The sequence below is a fragment of the Hyperoodon ampullatus genome, assembly GCF_949752795.1.
Source record: "Hyperoodon ampullatus genome assembly, chromosome: 8".
Taxonomy (NCBI): Eukaryota; Metazoa; Chordata; class Mammalia; order Artiodactyla; family Ziphiidae; genus Hyperoodon; species Hyperoodon ampullatus.
In genome coordinates, this window is record NC_136921.1 from 53,990,418 (window position 1) to 54,011,548 (window position 21,131).

Genomic DNA, 21,131 nt, shown 5'->3' on the forward strand with positions numbered 1-21,131 from the left:
CCGATGCAGGGGACACGGGTTCGTGCCCCGGTCCGCGAAGATCCCACATGCTGCGGAGCGGCTGGGCCCGTGAGCCATGGCCGCTGAGCCTGCGCATCCGGAGCCTGTGCTCCTCAACGGGAGAGGCCACAACAGTGAGAGGCCCCCGTACCGCAAAAAAAAAAAAAAAAAAAAAAATTAAAAACTCATTATTTTTCACCATAGAGAGTCATGAGAATTTTCCTTTTTCACAAGGTAGCAAAAACTATTAACACATTTATTGTTAATAACTCAGGATAGATACCTTAACAAATGAGTAGTGCCAAAAGTTAAATAATTGTAACTTAAGTTCCACATGTTAAACCTATTGTATAAAATTGGGTCCATTTGCCTGTATATAACCAGTCAAAGGCTTTATAATATGCAACAGCTCTATTATGAAACCATCTTTTCCCACACATTACTAATTATATAAAGTCCAGTTTTTTAAATGGACTAAAAATAGCTATATGTTCTTTGCTTTAAAAAAGAAATCAAAGTCACAACTTAATTGTTAAACCTGAATTAAGATTAAAATCAGATCTCAGGAATCCCCCGGCAGTCCAGTGGTTAGGACTCGGCTCTTTCACTGCCGGGGGCTGGGTTCAATCCCTCGTTGGGGAGCTAAGATCCTGCAAGCCAAGTGACGCAGCCAAAAACAAAAACAAAACAAAAAGATTAAAATCAGATCTAGATCTTGATTGAGTTCCATCCACTTCAAGATTATGAAATCCAGGTTAAATTATCTAAATTCTTCCCTTATTCTAAAAAAAAGATCACGCATACACTATCCCTTTTAGATGAAAGCCTTTCTTTAACATATATTATAGGGGCATTAGTGAACTAAGTTCTGTGTGCAAGTATCTTTTCCAGCTGGTAAGCTTTGGTTGACATCTGATATGGTCAGCTGCTGTCAGTCAAGTCCCAGGAGTTTCTGAGAAGATCCAAAATAAGAAATAACTATTTGTGGACTACTCTACCGTGTCTGCCTCTAGAGATATCAAACGAATTGACTGTTCTCTTGATAGTAGAATGCCTCTTAGTGATTAAGGGTAAATGGGATTTCCAAAAGACTTTCACACTATAATCCTTTAAGAATGTAATACTGAGGTTATAATGCAGTTTAACAAAAAAATATACTCTATATGAAACTATCAGCTTCATATATTAGTTTTCAGAACCAATTTAATATATAAAAGACAGAAGCCATAAAGTTTGTTGACTCGAAGTTGACTTTTCCCCAGTATTTTCCAGTATATTAAATATAATTTAGCATATATGTCTGTGGTTTTCAGGGGCTATCTGTGTAGACAAAGTTTATTTCTAGGGACCACATTTACTATGTCCCACTTCATAGGATACAGATTGACCTGAAAAGGCTAGGTGACAAATGCACCCCACAAGCATATACCCTTAAGGACTAGGTATTAAAACAGCAAACCTAATCACCAAATGATACAGGTAGAAGAGATGAAAGTGACAGTCTCTGGGCAGAAGGACTGGGAGATAGGGAGAGGTAGGGCTAGTGGTACTGAGACCTCTGAGCACATCAGTAAATTGATGTAATTAATGGCACTGGAGTCTTTAAACCAGAGGGCAGGTATTGCTATGATACAATAAAACTAAATTGGATAAATAAATCTGTTAACCAAAACCAGTTGCTAAGCATCCATTATATGTAAACCACTGTGCTGAGGGAGTCAGGGAAGGCTCAACCATAAATTAAGATATTAAATTAGATCAGTTTTTAGTCTCCTTCTAGTTCTAAAATTGACAATTCTATCTATATTAACTAATCTCTGAAAGCATTTATATATATATATATATATAAAGAACAGAGATAAAAATCAATAGAAAATAGGGAGGGTGGGAGGGAGATGAAAGAGGGAGGAGATACAGGGATATATGTATACGTATAGCTGATTCACTTTGTGATACAGCAGAAACTAACACACCATTGTAAAGCAATTATACTCCAATAAAGATGTCAAAAAAAATCAATAGAAAAAATGTAACATTTACTCAACTGAATTTCTTTTAAAAAATATTTGTGCCTATGAAGTACTCTACTACTTAAAACTGTCCATTTTTCTGAGTCTTCTTTCATCATTATCATGGAAATAAAATTTCAATTAAATTGAGAAAAACATGCAAACAAAACTAGCCACATCACCAACTCTTACTACCTTAGAGCTCCAGCAGGCACAACCACTACACTATCTCTGTATCCTGCCCCTTGTAAATTGAACAAAACAATGAGCTTCTATAGGAACCCTGAGCCAGACAATAATACTTTTATGGGGGAAAAAAAGCAAACTTTACTTTTTTTTTTTTAAACCTTTTTGGTGTCAAAGTTAAAAGCTGTAACATGTTAGCGCATTTGTTTTACTTCTTCAGGATCGAATCATTTGCAAAATCACATTCTTTTATTTTAAACACTTCAATTATTTAGTTAGAAAACTTGTTGCTTAATATGCAAATCTCAAACTAGGGGAGGGAGGGAGGAAATGAAGCTCAACAAACACAACAAAATAAAGTTGCTTTGCAGTGTTGACGCTGCCAGGCTTTTTGTAACTCTACTTGAAAGTAAATGTGACTTGTCTGTAGAGAGTGCTGCTTCAGCAGTTCCAAATGAATTTCAAGTCTGTGCTCCATATTTTCTCTTTTATAAGTTTAATGTATTCAGCAACACTGAACTGACAATTTAAATAACTACATTTTTAAACAAAGGAAGCGTTGATGTTAATGCATGAAAATGGTCCAAAGCCCTGGGAGCCCCAGTTCCCACCACTGTTTATTCTGACAACAGGATATAATTGCTTACTTACTTGGCAGCAAATTTAACCATCTGCTTGCTTGCGTGGTCTCCCACGGCTGCAAGAGCCTGGACATTAAACTGCTGCTGACGTAGGACTAAGAAGCACTGCTTCCCTGAAGAAGACAGAAAGTACGTAAGTGTATTAAGGACATGCTAGTTCAGGTTTTACAAAGAAGAAAAATGGTTCTCTACTTTATAAATGGGCCCAAATTTACTATCCCCAACAGGGACACACACATAGGTATCTGGCTTTGACAGCCAAAATTCCCATACTCAGCTGACAAGGTTTAAAGAAACCCAAGTTTCTCCTACGCTTTTAAAATGCTTGTTATGAGGACGTAGGCAAAGCATCAATTTCAAAAAATATTATCAACCAAGAAAATTATTTTGTCATTGTATGGACTTATTAAACAAATTTCAAGTAACTTCAGATCACTTTCAACATTCATTCAATAGCTAGTATATTCTACAGGCAGAGGTACTATGCTAACCATCATAAGAGCCTTAATGATGCAACCATAAAAGTACTAATAAAGTGCTTAGTCACAAGAACATAAACATTCTATGAGGGTGGTTCATTTTATTTCCTACCAAAGTACATTTCAAAGAGCATTTAGAATAACAGGCTAGCTTATTTCCTGTTCTATTTTTCTCATTTTTCCTTTATCGTCTTCCTAATTCTTCATCCTTTATAATAGTTCCACTTTTTTTTTTTCCTACTCCAAGCAGTTTTTTTTTTTTTTTTAATTTTAAAAAAATTTTTATGTTTTTGGCTGCATTGGGTCTTCGTTGCTGTGCAGGGGCTTTCTCTAGTTGCAGCAAGCGGGGGCTACTCTTCGTTGCGGTGCGCGGGCTTCTCATTATGGTGGCTTCTCTTGTGCAGCACGGTCTCTAGGCACGCGGGCTTCAGTAGTTGTGGCACATGGGCTCAGTAGTTGTGGCTTGCGGGCCCTAGAGCGCAGGCTCAGTAGTTGTGGCACACAGGCTTAGTTGCTCCACAGCATGTGGGATCTTCCCATACCAGGGCTCGAACCCGTGTCCCCTGCACTGGCAGGCGGATTCTTAACCACTGCACCACCAGGGAAGCCCTACTCCAAGTAGTTTACTTTGTCTATAAAAGATCATTTTCTTTATGCCTTATAACCAGTTTTATTTCTACATAATACTGGGCCTCTTGACTCCCCCTCCTTTCATAAGCAAGTGTCATTCCTTATTCTTAACCTTTTGAAAAATAATATTCATAACAGATCCAGTCACTCACCATCTTTGTGATAGGTCTTTTCTCCAAAGTAGATCCTTTTTAAAAGTCTCTGATCAAGTTTTAGGAAACTACTTCCTCATAAAACAAGTTAAATCTTTTCCAGACCACTTTTTTCATCAGATTGTCTTTCAAAACGCCAAAGCTTTTGTTGTTTAAACTGAGAATTATTTTTACACTGAGAATTAGCTTTGCCTCCCCTGGTCCCACCAAAAAAAAAGCAAAAACATAAGTAAACTTATAGTTAATACTTTCAACATACAGTTTTGAAATGCAAATCTGACAGCAATTGTGAGGTTAAAAAGAGGTTGCAAACAGACTGCCAAGATAGACACAACCTATGGATTTCCGAGTCATATATGACTGACATATTTTTACCACTAAATAGATTTTATTTTCCCTTTCCTTTGGAGTATGATCCAGTCGCTAAGTAAAATCTTAAAAAAAAAAGTTACATGAACTGAACAAGTTCAAAGGGATTTTAAGATGCTGAATGGATAGAGAAATCTGCAAATGAATCAAATGACATTATCCCAAGAACTACTGAAACCACAGCCAGATATTAGCCCACTTAGAACAGAATGTTAGCATGAAATGGAAGGTAACGTGCATGATTTAGTAAGTACTTTAGGTGCTCTAATAGTGCAGACAGAGGAAGCACTGACCTGGCTGCACTACAAAGCAATCTTGTGATGAACTCCAGTCTACGCAAAGACCTTGAGAAAGAATGGAGGGCTCTATAGTACTTATAAAGGGTGAGCACAGGAAAATATCTTTAGGTCAGCACTAAGGGGTGACATTTAGTGTAAGGGTTTGGTAAAGAGTAAAATCTTTTAAATCAAAAGACAGAGGATCATATCCTATCATTTCCTATGAAGGGGCCTATTGGAAAATATTAAACTAATTATGTCTCAGTTCTTCATCTGCAAAATGGGAGAAAATAACAGTATATTACTCATGGAGTTTTCTTGAGTTTTCATTTATAATCTTCAAGATTATATAAGTAATAAGTTTAGAGTTGTGACAGATACCCAATTAATGTTAACTGTGAATTAATGTTATTAATTAATATTAATCATTATTACTATTACTAATAGCACCACTGCCACTGCCACCTACTTATCTGAAGACTGATGACCATTTCTGTTTCACAGCTGGATTACTATGTCCAAAAACTATGGTGGGTGCTGGGAACACAAAGTAAATATTTGTGACACTCATGATAGACTATAATGTGAAAATAGTGATAAAGCCATACAAAGAGTACAATCATAACTTTGTGTAAGAAGGATATTAAAATTGTGTAAAAAAACCCATCAAAATGTGAAGTTGATGGTATAGGAAGAAAAACATCAAAATGTGGCTACTAATGGATGGGGAAATCACAGGGAATTATTCTGTTCTTCGTATTTTCTGAAAATTCTACAATAACCGTGTACTACTTTCCGAATCAGAAAAACTATTTTTTAAGAGAACAATACAATCAAAGAGGTAGGTACAAAAGAAACGTAAGGGTTGAAAGAAAATCGCAGCCATGTTCCAGATTCAACACAAGCAGTAAGTAGAACCTGGGAAGTTCAAGAGGCTAAACATAGAAGCAAATGCACTCCTAAGATCTGACACGCCTGCTAGGGAAAAGAAATTATGAAATCAATGGTTATGGGTAAAATTAAGAATGTTCACTGTTCTCTTTTAATGTTTAATGTGTTTATTATATGTAATTCTAAAAATTAAACCTTATTTTTTTAAAAAGCCAATAGATGGGAGGAAAAGGGTGGAGAGGTGAGACCAATACCATCAGCATATTATATTATAAACCTACAGTAAGTAAAAATGTACAGAAACAGCCAGATTAATGCAGCATAAGAAAGAAGTGAGAACAGACCCTATTAAAGCAAAGAGGTTCTAATTCTAGATGGAATTCAGGAGATAAACTAAAAAACTGAGTAAAAACTAGAACTGAATATCAAACTGTACAATAGAAAAGGGGAGGACTTTCTAAGTTTCAAAATTATAGAACAGCTGTAGAGCAAAAAAAACACTCTGGGAAAAATAATTGCTGAATGACACATAACCTATATGAGTTAATATCTTTAATACATAAAGATCTTAAAGATGTATGAGTAAAGAACACTGAGATCCCAATAGATAAATGGGTAATGGACTAGAACAAATACTCTGAAAGAAAAAGAAAAAAACCTAGTAAGTAAACATAAGGAGAAAAATATTACTGGAAACGAAAGTAATGCAAGTTGAATCAAACAATGATGATGACACATTATACCGCTCATACTAGTAAAGATTTAAAAATATACAATATCATACAATGCTTGGGAGAATTAAGTGAAAACCGTTCCTTCATAACTTGTTGATAACAAGGTAAACTTGTACAATGCTTTCAGAGATCAATTTGGCAGTGGGCATTAAAAATGGGCTTAAAATGTTCTCTGATTCAAGAAATACATTTCTTAGAATATATGTTAAGGAAATTAAGTATGGAAAGTCTTAGTGACAAAGATGTTCATAAAGGCACTATTTAAATAAAAGAACTGAGGTTCTATTATCACTCCTTATTTATGTAGTCTTCACTACTGCAACAGATCTACATGTGACTCTAACGCTATGGTCCCAAGTTTTCCGTGTTCAAAGCACTTCTAAACACTAGAACCTTGAGATTTCCCTGGTGGCACAGTGATTAAGAATCTGTCTGCTAATGCAGGGGACATGGGTTCGAGCCCTGGTCCGGCAAGACGCCGTGGAGCAACTAAGCCCGTATGCCACAACTACTAAGCCTGTGCTCTAGATAGAGCCAGTGCTCCGCAACAAGAGAAGCCACCGCAGTGAGTAGCCCCCGCTCACCACAACTAGAGAAAGCCTGTGCGCAGCAATGAAGATCCAATGCAGCCAAAAATAAATAAATTTATTAAGAATAAATAAATAAATACTAGAACCTCGATGGTACACTCAGTAAGATTTTTAAAAGACTTAAAAAATCAGTACTGGTTTCCTGGTAAACAGAGCTGTCCACTCAGACTACCTCTATCAAGTATTTTTGACACCAAGTTCTTGAAAGGTGTTAGTAAACAAAATTGTTCTTTCTTTGTCTCTGGTCGGTGATACACTGCAATACATGATCTGCTTGGTTCAATGTCTTGCAAGGCATTTTCTTACAGACATTGGTGAGAGATAACAAGGGGCAATATGTATGTATGTGTGTGTGTGTGTGTGAGATCCCTTTTATGTAAATTTAAAAAACAAACGATATGCTCATATTTGTAAATGCACTTTTTTCCTGAAAGAATACACAAGAAACAACAGTGGCTATTTTGGGGGGAAACAGATTGTGATCTGACAGAGGAGCTAGATTTGTGAGACTTCTATTTGTCCTCTTTTTTTTTAAATTAAAGCATAGTTGATTTACAACACTGTATTAATTTCAGGTGTACAGCAAACTGATTCAGTTATATGTATATATTTTCAGATTATTTTCCATTATAGGTTATATACAAGATATTGACTATTGTTTCCTGTGCTATACAGTAAATTCTTGTTGTTTATCTGTTTTATATATAGTAGTGTGTATCTGTTAATCCCATGCTCCTAATTTATCCTTCCTCTCATTTCCCCTTTGGTAACTGTTAAGTTTGTTTTCTATGTCTGTGAGTCTGTTTCTGTTTTGTAAATAAATTCATTTGTATTATTTTTTAGATTCCACATATAAGTGATATAATATTTGTCTTTCTCTGTCTAACTTCACTTAGTATGATAACCTCTAGGCCCATCCATGTTGCTGCAAATGGCAATACTTTATTCTTTTTTATAGCCGAGTACTATTTCATTGTGTGCGTGTGTGTGTGTGTGTGTGTGTATGTATTGATATATATATATATATATGTATGTATGGCACATCTTCTTTATCCATTCATCTGTTGATGGACACTTACGTTGCTTCCATGTCTTGGTTACTGTAAACAGTGCTGCTATGAACATTGGGGTGCATGTATCTTTACGAATTAATTTTCGTCTTTTCTGGATATATGCCCAGGAGTGGGATTGCTGGATCATATTGTAGCTCTATTTTTCATTTTATATCTTTCTATACTATAGGAAGTTAATTTTTACTATAGCCATATATTGTTTTTTATTCTAAGAAGCAATTACGTAATTTCTCAGTTTAGCAAAGAGTTCTCACTGCTTAAGTTAGTAAAGGAACTTTATAAGACACATTAATCAACTGCTACATATTATTCATCTTTCTTCATGGAACTCCCCAATCAGGAGAGAGTTTATAGAAAAGAAATGAAACTCAGTGTTCAAAACAGCTGAATGAATTCACTGCTTTTAGGTATTTTAAATTTAAATCCTTAGCAGTTAAAAATTTGTGTTGCATTTTGAGTCAGGTTTTTAAAGAGGCAGTTTACTTCTTAAATTTATGCAGGAGGTCTCTTTTATAAAAATGTAAAGTTGGAAACCTTCCTTTACAGCACCAGGTACAATCTTTATTTCTAAGCTGAAGAACAAACATGGTAGGTTGCCAGGACAGAAAAGTTTAATCTCATCTCCATTTTGGTGATGGCTCAGTAAGGAAGTAAGCCTTGGTGGGAGAACTAGTTATCAAAGATGTGAGGCAATCTTATGTTTTCCTCTCTTCCTACTGTCTTTTAGCTTGCCAAGCTCCTGAATTTATTATTTAGATAATGTACCTTCACTTCCTAATAACCAAGATTAACATTTTCCTTCATCGCTTATGTTAATCCGTTATGGAATAAACAGCACAGACCTAAATGTTTTAAAGTAGTTTCCATTTGTTATTTTCCCTGAAATATTCTTGTATGGCTATAAGTTGATGTTCTGACCTTTGGTATTAAAAATCCTAAACTATCTGACTACCTAAATAAAGTAGCTATTTTGGAAGTATATGTTAAGTTTTTAGGAAGAATAATATTGAAATAGAATTATCTTGTGCCAATGACTTCCATGTAGTATGTATAAAATTTGAAAGGAACCGTAGATATTTCAATTACTTTTTCAATATGCTCATAAGCTTTCACAATTGAAAGAAACTAATGTTAAGTGTATCATTAAGAGTTAAAAATTTCTCCTTGTTCCTATATAAAACTCTTGATTTTAGGGGTGTGAAGCATAAACCTATTGTAAGAAATCAGATTTTTAATCTTTAAAAATGTGTAAAACACTGCCCTTAATTTGAGGAGAAATATACAGATATTTGTTATATAAACAGACTACTAGGTTTTGGTTTTTTTGCTTAACAGGATTCTAGTTGTCATACTTCTGACACTATGATTTTGACACTTTCATTTCCTTATTCATGGTTTTTTCAGAACTTTGCTTTACTTGAAATTGCCAGCATAGGTTGTCTGTCCAAGTCCAATTTTAATGTGATACTACTTCTGGAGTTAGAACACATGAATGATTCCAAATAAACCATATTTATTGGTATAATTTTTTCCATGTAAGGAAGAAGGGAGTAGCAGCAATCAGGGTTCTGCAAATTCAAAGATTTTATTCATTTTTTCAGATAATCTTCTTTGGCAGAAATAAAAAACATTGACAATCATTACTGGCAAGAATGTGGAGAAAGTGGTACTGTCACATACTTGTGGGAGTATCACTGAGTATAGCTTTTTTGGAGGGTAATCTGGTATTGGAAAATTTTAATATGCGTATGCCCACCCTTCAACCCAGCAATTTCACTTCTAGATATCTATCCTAGAGAAATACTGCCTTATGTAGATCTATAACTAATATCATGGAAGTTATCTCCAAGAAACACTGTTAATTGAAAATAAAGAAAGTTGCAGAACAACATGTAAAAATACAGTATCATCTACATAAAATAAGACGAAACACACACAAAACAAAAAACCTGTATGTATTTGTGTGTGTGTGTGTGTGTGCACGTATGTGCATTAAAAAGAAAGATTTTTGGAAAGACAATGAACAAATTATTAAGAATTAATAGAAAACGCTGGGGCAAAAGATAGGCAGTAGAGAAGAAAAAGGAATATAATTTCTGTACTCTGAAAAATTCATGTGAAAATACTTTGTATTACTTGGGTAACTTACAACTTAAACACACATACACATACATACAAACTTAAAAACAAAGTAGGATTTTCCAAGTAAAAATTATGAAAACCAGACTAATGCAAAATTCCAAAAAAAACATATTATTGAAACTTAGCTAAAAGAATACTACCCATACCTTTACAAAATTCAGTTTATTCCAAGAATCCAAAAATGGTTCAACGTTAAGAAATCCATTATTGTAAATCACTAGAATTACATACAGTTGATTCTTGCTATTTGTGGTAGTTATGTTTTATAAAGTCACCAGAACAATAAATTAGCAAATATTGAGCCATTGCTCCTAGCGGAAATATAGGGTGAGGTTTCTGTGAATGTCTGGTTACAATATTTTCATCAGGCCATCAATACACAAATTTGTTCTGTATGTATTTCTGTTTAAAGACACGTTACTTAAAATATATATAGTTGATTCATTAACATAGAATTCAGAGCCAACAGCACTATAACTCATGCTTGGACAAAACTTAGCTAACAACTACTATTTTCTCCATAATGCATATTATGACTCTCTTGCGTTTAGGAACACTAGAAAACACTTCAGCACTATGCTTGGGGGCCATTTTAAACAGTCAAATCACCAACAAAAAGCACAAGGCTGTGAAGAACGTGGCATTAAATAGACTGTGAAAAGGACACTTGTTTATGAGAGTTGATACAAGGCAGAGCTTCACTGTTTTTAACCTCAGCTGAAAATGTGTGCACTGGGAGACTCAAATTTCTTACCACTCTGCTCATGCGAATGTCTGGCATGTCTGTGAATGACAGTGAAATCACTGCAAGTACCGATTTTAGGGTTACAAATACATGTTAGCAAGTAGGTGAATTTGCAAATATACAATCCGTGAATAATGAAGATCAACTGTATTTAAAATTTTTTATTATGTGGAAAATTTCAAACAAACACAAAAGTAAAGAGAATAGTATAATGAATCTCTGTATAAATATATTCAGCACGATATTTTGAGGGAAATAATTTCTGGAAAAGGTCTGATAAAATTTAATACCTACTTCTGATAACAGAAAACTAGGACTAGAAGAAAACTTCTTTTGACCTACTTTTTAAACTTTGGCATTGTTTTGTAATGACATTTTATGCAGAACACCTAAAGTCATGAAATAACTCAGCAGGAATTGATATCTCCACTGTTTAAAAAATTCTTCATTGTGAGAATCCCTGCAATACTGGAGAAACTACTGATTATTACAGAGAAACAAGAAATAAGATAAACATTTGAAAGAAAAGGACAAAATGATCGTTATTTGAAAATGATATCAACACCTACCTACAATCCTCACATACCTCAACAGTTATCAATTCATGGCCATTCTTGTTTCAGCTTTGCTCCAATCCACTCATTCCTAAACTTCTGCCCCAATCCATTTATCCCTCAATTCCTGAACTATTTTGAAGCAAACCCCTGCAAACCCTCTATTATTTCATCCATACATAATTCAGTAAGGATCCCTGAGAAGATCTTTTTAAAAATAATGTTACAACAGTACTATTATTTCAACTGAAAAAAAAACCAATTTTTTAACACCAAATATCCAGTCAATGTTCAAATATCCAAGTCTCAGTGTCTTTTTTTTTTTTTTTTTTACTGTAGATTTAAATTAGGATCCAAATAAGTGATTGGTTGAGAGACATCTTAAATCTGTTTTAATCCATAGGTACCCCCTTCCCTTTCAATTTATTTCTTGAAGAGACCAGGTCGTTTTTGCCCAGTAGTTTACTACTAGACTGTGCTGATTGCACCTCCATTGTCATTTAACATGTTCCTTTGTCCTGTTATTGCTAAAGGCTTAATGAGATTCAGGAACAATTTTTTGAGCAAGACTACTTCATCGGGTGGTGTTGTGTTCTTTCATAAATAGACATAAAATATTTCTAGTTGTCTCTCTATTATGTCGTTAGCAATCACTGATGATCAATGTCTAGATAATTCACGGGGGGCAAAATGATGATGTTCCAATATTCTTCATTTTATTAGCTGGACACTTCTCTAAAGAGACACTTCCCCGTATCTACCATTTGGTTAGCCAGTGATATACAATTCATACAGAAATGATACTTCCACTTTAGTATTTACCAGATTTGAAAATAATGAGCTTGTTCCATTGATGACCAACTAGGTTTTCTGTTTGTTTGCCTTAGCATTATTATAAACTTATGGATTTAAACATAACTGATGTGTTTCAACTCACTGCAGTTGTCCTTACTCATGTTCAAACTGTTCCATTTTTTGGATGAGTGTGAAGGGAAGTATTTTTGGTTCAGGCTTACATGTAGCGTGCATTCTATCTTTTAATTTGCTAAATAATTATGTTTAGGAAACAAGGTGCCAGTTTGGAGAGAACAAAGGTTCCTAATCCAATGGGAGAAAGACTAGTAAATGAAGGATTACAGTACAATGTGATTATCTATTGGTCAAATAAACGGCCCAACCTTTCAGGAAGGCAAATCAACAGTTTTAAAAAAGTTAAAATTCTACTAGCATTCTTCTCAAAGTCCAACAGTATTCATCTATTTGGGGGAGGATACTGGAAGAATAGATAAACTCTTTTTTTTCTTTTTTTTTTTTTTGCCATGCCATGTGGCTTGTGGGATCTTAGTTCCCTGACCAGGGATTGAACCTGGGCCCTTGGCAGTGAAAGTGCAGAGTCCTGGGACTTCCCCAGTGGTCCAGTGGTTAAGACTCTGCGCTCCCAATGCAGAGGGCCCAGGTTCAATCCCTGGTCAGGGAACTAGATCCCACATGCTGCAACTAAAAGATCCCGCACGGCAACAAAGATCCCATGTGCTGCAACTAAGAACTGGCACAGCATGTGTGCATGCATGAAAAAAGAAAGAAATAAAGAAAGAAAAGAAAGAAAAGGAAGAAAAGAAATGAAGGAAGGAAAGAAAGAAAGAAACAAAGAAACAGAAAGAAAAGAAGAAAGAAAGAAAGAAAAGAAAAAAGAAAAAGGAAAGTGCAGAGTCCTAACCACTGGACTGCCAGGGAAGTCCCGATAAACTTTTTTTTTTTTTTTTGCGGTACGTGGGCCTCTCACTGTTGTGGCCTCTCCCCTTGCGGAGCACAGGCTCCGGATGCGCAGGCTCAGCGGCCATGGCTCACGGGCCCAGCTGCTCCGCGGCATGTGGGATCTTCCCGGACTGGGGCACGAACCCGTGTCCCCTGCATCGGCAGGCGGACTCTCAACCACTGCGCCACCAGGGAAGCCCCCGATAAACTCTTAATAGTAGTGATCCTGAGAGTAAGATATATATGTATAAAATGTTGGAATTTAAAAAATAATGGGCCTGTATTAATTCTATAATAAATATTTTAAAACACAAAGTAAGAAATGCTGTACCACAGAATGTATTAAATACTACAGAAGTAATTAACTCTGCTAGGGGGACAGAAGGTGTCCTAAAAAGCTTCTGAATTCTTTTCATATTCCACAGTTACTATGAGAATTTGGGCAAGGAGCTTTATCATTCTGAGCCTTAGTCTCCTCATTTATAAAGTGGAATAACAGTGCCTATTCTGCCTACTTCACAAATTTGTAGGGATGATCAAGTGTGAAAAACTGCGTGAAAAGTATAAAGTTATAAACCAATATAAGTGTCACTAATACTTTCAGACAATTTGGAACACTAGGCTAGGACAATTTTCCATAAGGAACTGAGGTTTGTCTAAACTCCCCTAATATTTCTTCTTTGTTGTTAATGCTAAATTCTTAGTACTGTCCAGGAGAAGTTTCTACAATGATAAAAATATTTTGTGGGCTTCCCTGGTGGCGCAGTGGTTGAGGGTCCGCCTGCTGATGCAGGGGACACGGGTTCGTGCCCCGGTCCAGGAGGATCCCACATGCCATGGAGTGGCTGGGCCTGTGAGCCATGGCCGCTGAGCCTGCTCGTCCGGAGCCTGTGCTTCGCAATGGGAGAGGCCACAGCAGTGAGAGGCCCACATACGGCAAAAAAAAAAAAATTTTGTATTTGTCCTGTCTGTCCAATACGGGAGCCACTAGCACTCAAAATACAGCTGGTGACTGAGCTATAGAATTTTAATTTTAATTTAAATAGCTAAATGTAGCCAGTGAGTATTAGACAACCCAGTCTTAGCCTTATCTTTCTTCTACCTCTCTCCCTATCTAAATATTACAAATGTAAGAATATTAACAAATGAAAAACTTCTCAAAAACACTCTTTACTTCAAAAAATTAAACTTTTGAGAGGTGCTAGAAAAGTACCTTAGAGTCTTAGATTTCATCTGAGTTTTAAGGCTAAACTGTTTTTAAGGATGTCTTATAAGAACCTAAAATTAACTAACCATGGACTAATACTTTACAGTGATTTAAGAAGGAAAACAGGTGTTTTTGTTTTGTTTTTAAAGATTTACTTTGATCTGTGAGAAATTTGCAAAACAAAAAATTCAATGATTACCAAAAAAGCTGTAATCATTTAATCAGTCTTACCTTTAGCTCTGCTTGTATGAACCCTTGCACGCACCCAAACAACTTCATCAGCTTTTTGTACTGTCAAGTCACTAATTCGAACCAAAACTCGATCTGCAGCAAATAAATGAAACAATCTTGTAATTCAGAATTTGCAAAGAGATCAAGATCAAAATTATTTTGATTTGATAGCTAGCACAGTACTTGGTATTATCTTAAATGATTCTCAATATCTAGCAACACTTTTTTCTTTTGCTTTTCTTTTTAATTGGTTTATAACATTGGTTTATAACATTACATAAGTTTCATGTTTATAACATTGTATTTCAACATCTATACACACTACAGCATGCTCACCACCAAAAGTTTACTTTCCATCCATTACAATACAGTTGACCCTGTTACCCATTTCACCCTCCCCCCATGCTCCTTCCCCTCTGGTAACCACTACTCTGCTCTCTTTATCTATGTGTTTGTTGTTTGGTTTGTTCATTTATTTATTTACTTACTTACTTTTACATTCCAAATATGAGTGAAATCATACAGTATTTGTCTTTCTCTGTCTGACTTATTCCACTTAGCATTATACCCTTAAGGTCCATCCATGTTGTTGCAAATGGCAAGATTTCATCTTTTTTTAATGGCTGAGTAGTACTCCATTAAATATATAGACCACATCTTTTATATCTATTAATCTGTTGATAGGCACCTAGGTTGTTTTCATATTTTGGCTATTGTAAATAATGCTGCAGTGAACAAAAGGGTGCATGTATATTTTCAAATTAGTGTTTTCATATTGTTCAGATAAATATCCAGAAGTGGAACTGCTGGATCATATGGTAGTTCAATTCTTAATTTTCTGAGGAACCTCCATACTACTTTCCATAGTGGCTGCACCAATTTACATTCCTACTCACATTTTATGAGGGTTAACACCTTCTCTCACCTTCCATATGTAGTCTGCCTCAAGTTTTATGAATTGTACATCTTAAATATATCTCTAAAATCTATCCAATTCTTTCATCTTCACTGCCACCATTCCAAAGCAGAGTACTATTATATCTTGCCTAAACTATAGCAAAATCCTTCTAACTAGCAATCCCCTGACCCCCTAATTCAGTCTACATTGGAGTTAGAGATAATTTCAAAATGCAAATCTCCTGAACACTTCAATGACTTATAAAGCCAAATACAGCCTATGTTGAACTGCCTTTGCCTAAGTGGACGTGGTATTTTGGTTGCCTGCCATAGTGTGTAAGTCAGCTAGTCACATGGGGGAATTCTCTGCCAGGCCTGGACAGTCACAGTACCCCGTCCCCAGGACATACTGACTCATCCAGAGAAGGGCATGTTACTCAAACTGAGCTAATCAAAGTCCTTCTCTGGTACTTAATATACAGATAATGGGAATGAATCTGTCTTCCCTGGGGTCGCTGAGCTGAGATAGTGTAGGCCCAGGGCTGCAGCCACCATCTTTCCTACTACATGAATTTGCAGGATGAGAGAATGAGGTCAACAGCCTAATGGATGCAAAGCCAAGAAGCAGAAACAGAAAGCCCCATAGATAATGCTCAAACCTCTAAATCCTATCATGCCTCATGCCATCTCACACTTTGTTTCCTACAGGTATGTGAACCAATAAATTCCCCTTCTGGCTATCGGTGAACCCCAACAATTATGCCCCCAATGCTAATAACAAAGTACTACATCTATCTAGCATTCCCCAAACAGGAAAACTGTGAAAAAACTATGATGTGAAGATAGTGATACAAGGCAATCATGATCCAGAAATGATCCAGAAATGATTCTATTATTGTTCTAAATATGCAATTTGAATATTAAAGAAAAAGATCTAAGTATTAATTTAAAATATTTTAATAGAAATGATACTACAACATCATGAATGATAAAAGATCTCTATTCTCAAGGGTTATGTTGCCTAATTGTAACCAAATTTGTCAGTATGACATGTAGTAAATCCTAGTTACTATAATATTAAAAATACCGTTATGGGGGATATTATAACGAAATCAAATTATAAATATATTTTACCTACTTTGTCTAAATGTATTTATAACTTGTCTCTTGAAGTAAAGATGTAGCTTAGAGAGACCCTGATTTACAGGAGAAGACCATAGATCTCGTCGCCAAAAGCAAAGAGAATGAATGAGAAATTTTGAAGCATTAGGCATCACAAGAGGATTTCTGCAAAACTCTGTCCATTGACCTTATGAGTTAAGCCAACTTCCAAGTCTGCTGTGTAAATTCAGACAAAAGAAAGTGTGAAAGAGAAAAGACAGACAAAGCAATTTTAAAAGACATCTGAAAATGCCAAGATTGAAAAAGCAAACGACTTACTAGGCAATCAAAACTCAAAACCAAACAAAACAGAATAACATAAGTCTAAAAGAATAGACTTATAAATAAGCGTCACGATTATGGTAATTTTAATAGTACTTTGGAAAAGAAAGAGTAATGGCCCTTCTTTCATGTGTCATTCCAATTAATTAGCATAGGGGTTCTCAACCTTTAACATATCCACACATACCTGAGGCGCATGTCACACTCCCACCAGTATGACTGGCCGAGGCAAAGATCAGTGGCAGTAGGGTTTCAGTTTAAAAAACTACTACCTCCTCCACGGTTAAGTCACTGGTATTAGAATGAAAGAATGTGGAGAAATGGAAGCAGACAGGAAAGAAAACTTTGCTGAACAATGTATTATGATTTTAACAGAGGTAAAACCAAGGATAGAATTTTACTGTTATTTAATGTAATCAGATTATGTAGGTAGTTTATCCTCCTTTTGGTGGGGAGAGCTTGTAACTGGAAGACACTAAGTAGTCTGGATTTGCTAGCTAAATAGGAATAGTAATCATGGCAAAGGGTGACTGGGGCTTACGTAAGAGACAAATGCCAATAAGATTTTTTTGCGTTAGAGATCAAGGAAGTCCAGTTCAGGAAGACAGTTAAGCCGAAAAAGAGTCTCATATGACCCTTCTTGCTTGTTCTGGCAGTGGTAGTCCTCTCCTACATTGCTTGTATCCCATTTTATACTCAATGACTTTACTTCACTATCTTTATCTTTTGAAATGGTTTATTCTTAGCAACCTATTTTGCCCTTTCACTGCACACTTTTCCAACAAAGTTGGGAAGGAAAAGTGATTTTGTGATCACGCAATAAATTAAATCCAAAAATAACAATTAAATTTGACTTGGGGTATATTATTTTCAAAGCATAAAATTCACAGGCAGACATCTAAATTAGAAGTACTTAGTGCTTCCAATGGGCCAGAGCTTAAAGGTCTGCAGTTGTACCAAAGTTTGAAAGAGATAATTTGGGGTGTCTAACAAAAGAAAAATGATTGCTAAATAGTTGAGTAGCATAACTTTGTTGAAATTGCATATATAAAATAGAAACAAAAGACAAATGTTTACAAATAGAAAACCTACAGGTCTGAGAGAAACAATTAACAAGTCAATTTCAAAGAAATATAATAAAGTCAAGGAGGAAAGTAAAGGAGGTAGCTTCACAAAGCATGCAAAAAAGGTTGCATATGATGAAGGCAGCTACTATTAACTATCTTTTATCTCCTAGGCCAGCGTCAAATCTTTCACATGACCACCTAGGAATACCTTTGTAATATAATTTACTATTTAAAATATACTAATTTAACGTATTTTCTTCCTTAACAAGATTAGGGACCCTAAATTGACAATGTCTGTGCAGTGTTATGGCATATGCTTGCCATTTAAGCTTTTCAGAACTATGCCTTCAGTTATGTCAACCTTACTTAAAACTTCATAAAGAACTTTCCTGGAATTAAAAAGAAAAAACGCTTTTTTAATCACATAACTACTAACCTGGTTTTTCTTGTGATTGTATCATTGAAGATACTCCATATCTTTCTTTTGCATAATCCTACAAAAAACATTTTTACATTATGACTTTTTATTTAAACACTAATAGCATAGTAAACACAGAAATACAAATAACAGAAAAAGATGAATTCATTTAAACTTTCAGGACCATTTTATCAATTCAGAGTAGTAGTTTTAAAGTGTGGAAATCTGTCATATCATTTACATATGCACTCCACAGACCCAGCTTCTGGTTAATTTGTTTTGGAGATCACCACTCCTGGATCGATATACCGTACAAAATAGCACTCTCAAATAAAATTTACACACATGTACAACACATCTTAACTACTTTCTTCAAAAAGGAGATTAAACTACTTCAAAGCAGAGTTATAAATTTCCTCTGTGAAGGTAGAAGGATGAGGTACCACAGTTTTATTAACTTCCTATTACAGGAAGAGATGTTCAAAGAGAACCAACATTTAGGGGTAAGCTTTCTGAGTACCAGATGTCCAGTTTTTAGGAATCAGAGATGCTGGATATAAGCTAACTACAACTTTCCTTTTGTAAAACATCATAAAAAAAATTCACAAGCTTCCTGTTTCTAAAAACCATCTTCATGATATCAGGTTGTAAGTGGTTCAACACTGACAGTATGACACCAAAATTCTTGTTACAGATTTTAACTCAGGAACAGGAAAAAGGAGACCTAGAGTCCAGACTATTATTAACAAACTATACTTATTAAATTGGTAAGTGGCCTTTATTTTAATCTCACTTTATCTAGAAAATGATCTCTTAAGATCCTTCTAGCTATGAACTGACATAACTCTGCCACAATGTCTACCTTATACATAGACCTACACTATCTGCAAAGGTGGTTTATATAACTAATCAGATCAAGAATACACAAAAATGGTTTCCTTAAAATTTACAAGTTAACTTAGGATGTGGATGAAACAATTAGTTTCTGTCACTACAGCTATTTGTTGGAATCCTCTCCTTTAGATTTGGAGGATATTAGATTTTGTGTTTATACCAAAACAAACCAGGCAACATGTTAAGGTGTTTAATGAACAGTTTTTTCATTTTTTTTTGAGAAATAAAAAAAATACACCTTAAAGACGAAGATAACTCCAGCCCTAACAGAAATATACAGTCACACAATGTAGCAGGAGGGCAGCATAAATAGGTTACAGCACGTGAACAGAAAAAAGGGGGCCGCTTATTAGTACTGTTCATATTTCAGCACCCCTTATTCCATCTAATGTTCTTAAAATGACCTTACGCAGTTTATCACAAATTCATATTTCCTCAAAAGAAAAATAAGGAGCCAGGTAGGGATCCCAATTTCACTAAGAGCACACATAACTTGTAGAATGGTTTCAAACTTTAATTTCCGAAAAGCACTGAAGGACCACAGGGGGGTCACATCATCTCAAAGACTTCAAACGCATTCTCTGCAAACTTCCCTACCTACGTCACTTGGGTTACTTAGGGAAAGAAAGAAAATAAAAATGACAAGTGTTCTTTAAAGCTGTCACATGGAAAATGGTCATTAAACATGATGGCAGATCGTTTTACGAAGTACTGTCATTACTTGAAAAACATTAGGAACACGAGGGCAGAGCAAAAATCGATTACTAGTGGACATTAAAAATTTCCGGGGAAGAGATGGATTACGAGAAGGACGTGCCTAACCCAGGGAGGTTAAATGTCACCCCACCGCTCCTACTTCCGGGGCAGTTGGTACTTCACGGCGCCCCCCGACCCCCCAGTCCCGGGACACGCTTCCTGTAGGCCAGGTCTCCCAGGCACCCCAGTGAGAAATGCGATCCGGAGTGGGTCTGGCCACGCTGCTCGGACAAGGGCCCTGGAGGCCCGGTGAGGGCTCTGGGCGCCCGGATCCCAGGCTCGCGGCCTGCACGCAAAGTGCCGACAGGGATCCAGAGGCTAGGGCCCCGCTCACCATACTCCCTCCCTCAGCGCGGTCTGGCCCAGGGGTCTGTCCTCCCAGGCCCAAGGAAGGAGGAAACCCACTTCCGCCGCGTCCATGATCTCCCGCGGCTTCTCCTGACTCTTGCGGCAGGCGCTGGCGCTGGGCATCTGGGCAACTGGACTACGCAGCGAACGCCGCCCTCCCTCGCAGGCTTCCGTAGGGCAGGCCAAAGGGGATTCTCCCTCCCGTAGAGTCAGAACCCTCCCTGCCCTCCTGTTACAGCACACGTACTCGGACTCCGCGTGGAGGGTCGGCTCCGGAAAGATCGCGAGAACCGCAGTTCTCTCGAGATCCCGGAGTGCTGTAAAGCGGACGGCTGCGCGCCAACGTCTCTTTTCTTTCCCCGCCCCTACGGGTGTTTGCTTGGAGTTAGAGGGAATCCCCGGGAATTATAGTCTCGCGGGATTGACTCTGAGGGAACGGGTCCCAGCGTACCGGTAGGCGCGCCCTTGTACGCCTTCACTCTTCAGCCCTGTCACACCTGTGAAGTCTACTGTGTTGTCTCTCAGCCCTGTTATTTACTCCTCCCCGCTTTAAGAGCGGCTTGTTCACTCAAACATCCACCCATGCTCAGAACTCGACTTTTCCTCCCTTGAACTTCTCCGCCTTCAAGACTCCCCAGTGAC

General features: G+C 36.6%; 1 protein-coding gene across 1 annotated transcript in view; it reads right to left on the reverse strand.

Annotated features, from left to right (window-relative positions):
* DARS1 (aspartyl-tRNA synthetase 1) overlaps positions 1-20,612 on the reverse strand; it is a gene marked incomplete at its 5' end in the record, with an annotated part of 68,243 nt that extends 47,631 nt beyond the window's left edge. Inside the window, 4 exons of the mRNA XM_079710397.1 lie at positions 2,847-2,949; positions 14,667-14,759; positions 18,510-18,567; positions 20,547-20,612. Of these exons, the coding sequence (XP_079566523.1) occupies positions 2,847-2,949; positions 14,667-14,759; positions 18,510-18,567; positions 20,547-20,612 (320 nt within the window). The remainder of the gene's footprint in view (positions 1-2,846; positions 2,950-14,666; positions 14,760-18,509; positions 18,568-20,546) is intronic.
* Between the last annotated feature and the right edge of the window lie 519 nt (positions 20,613-21,131).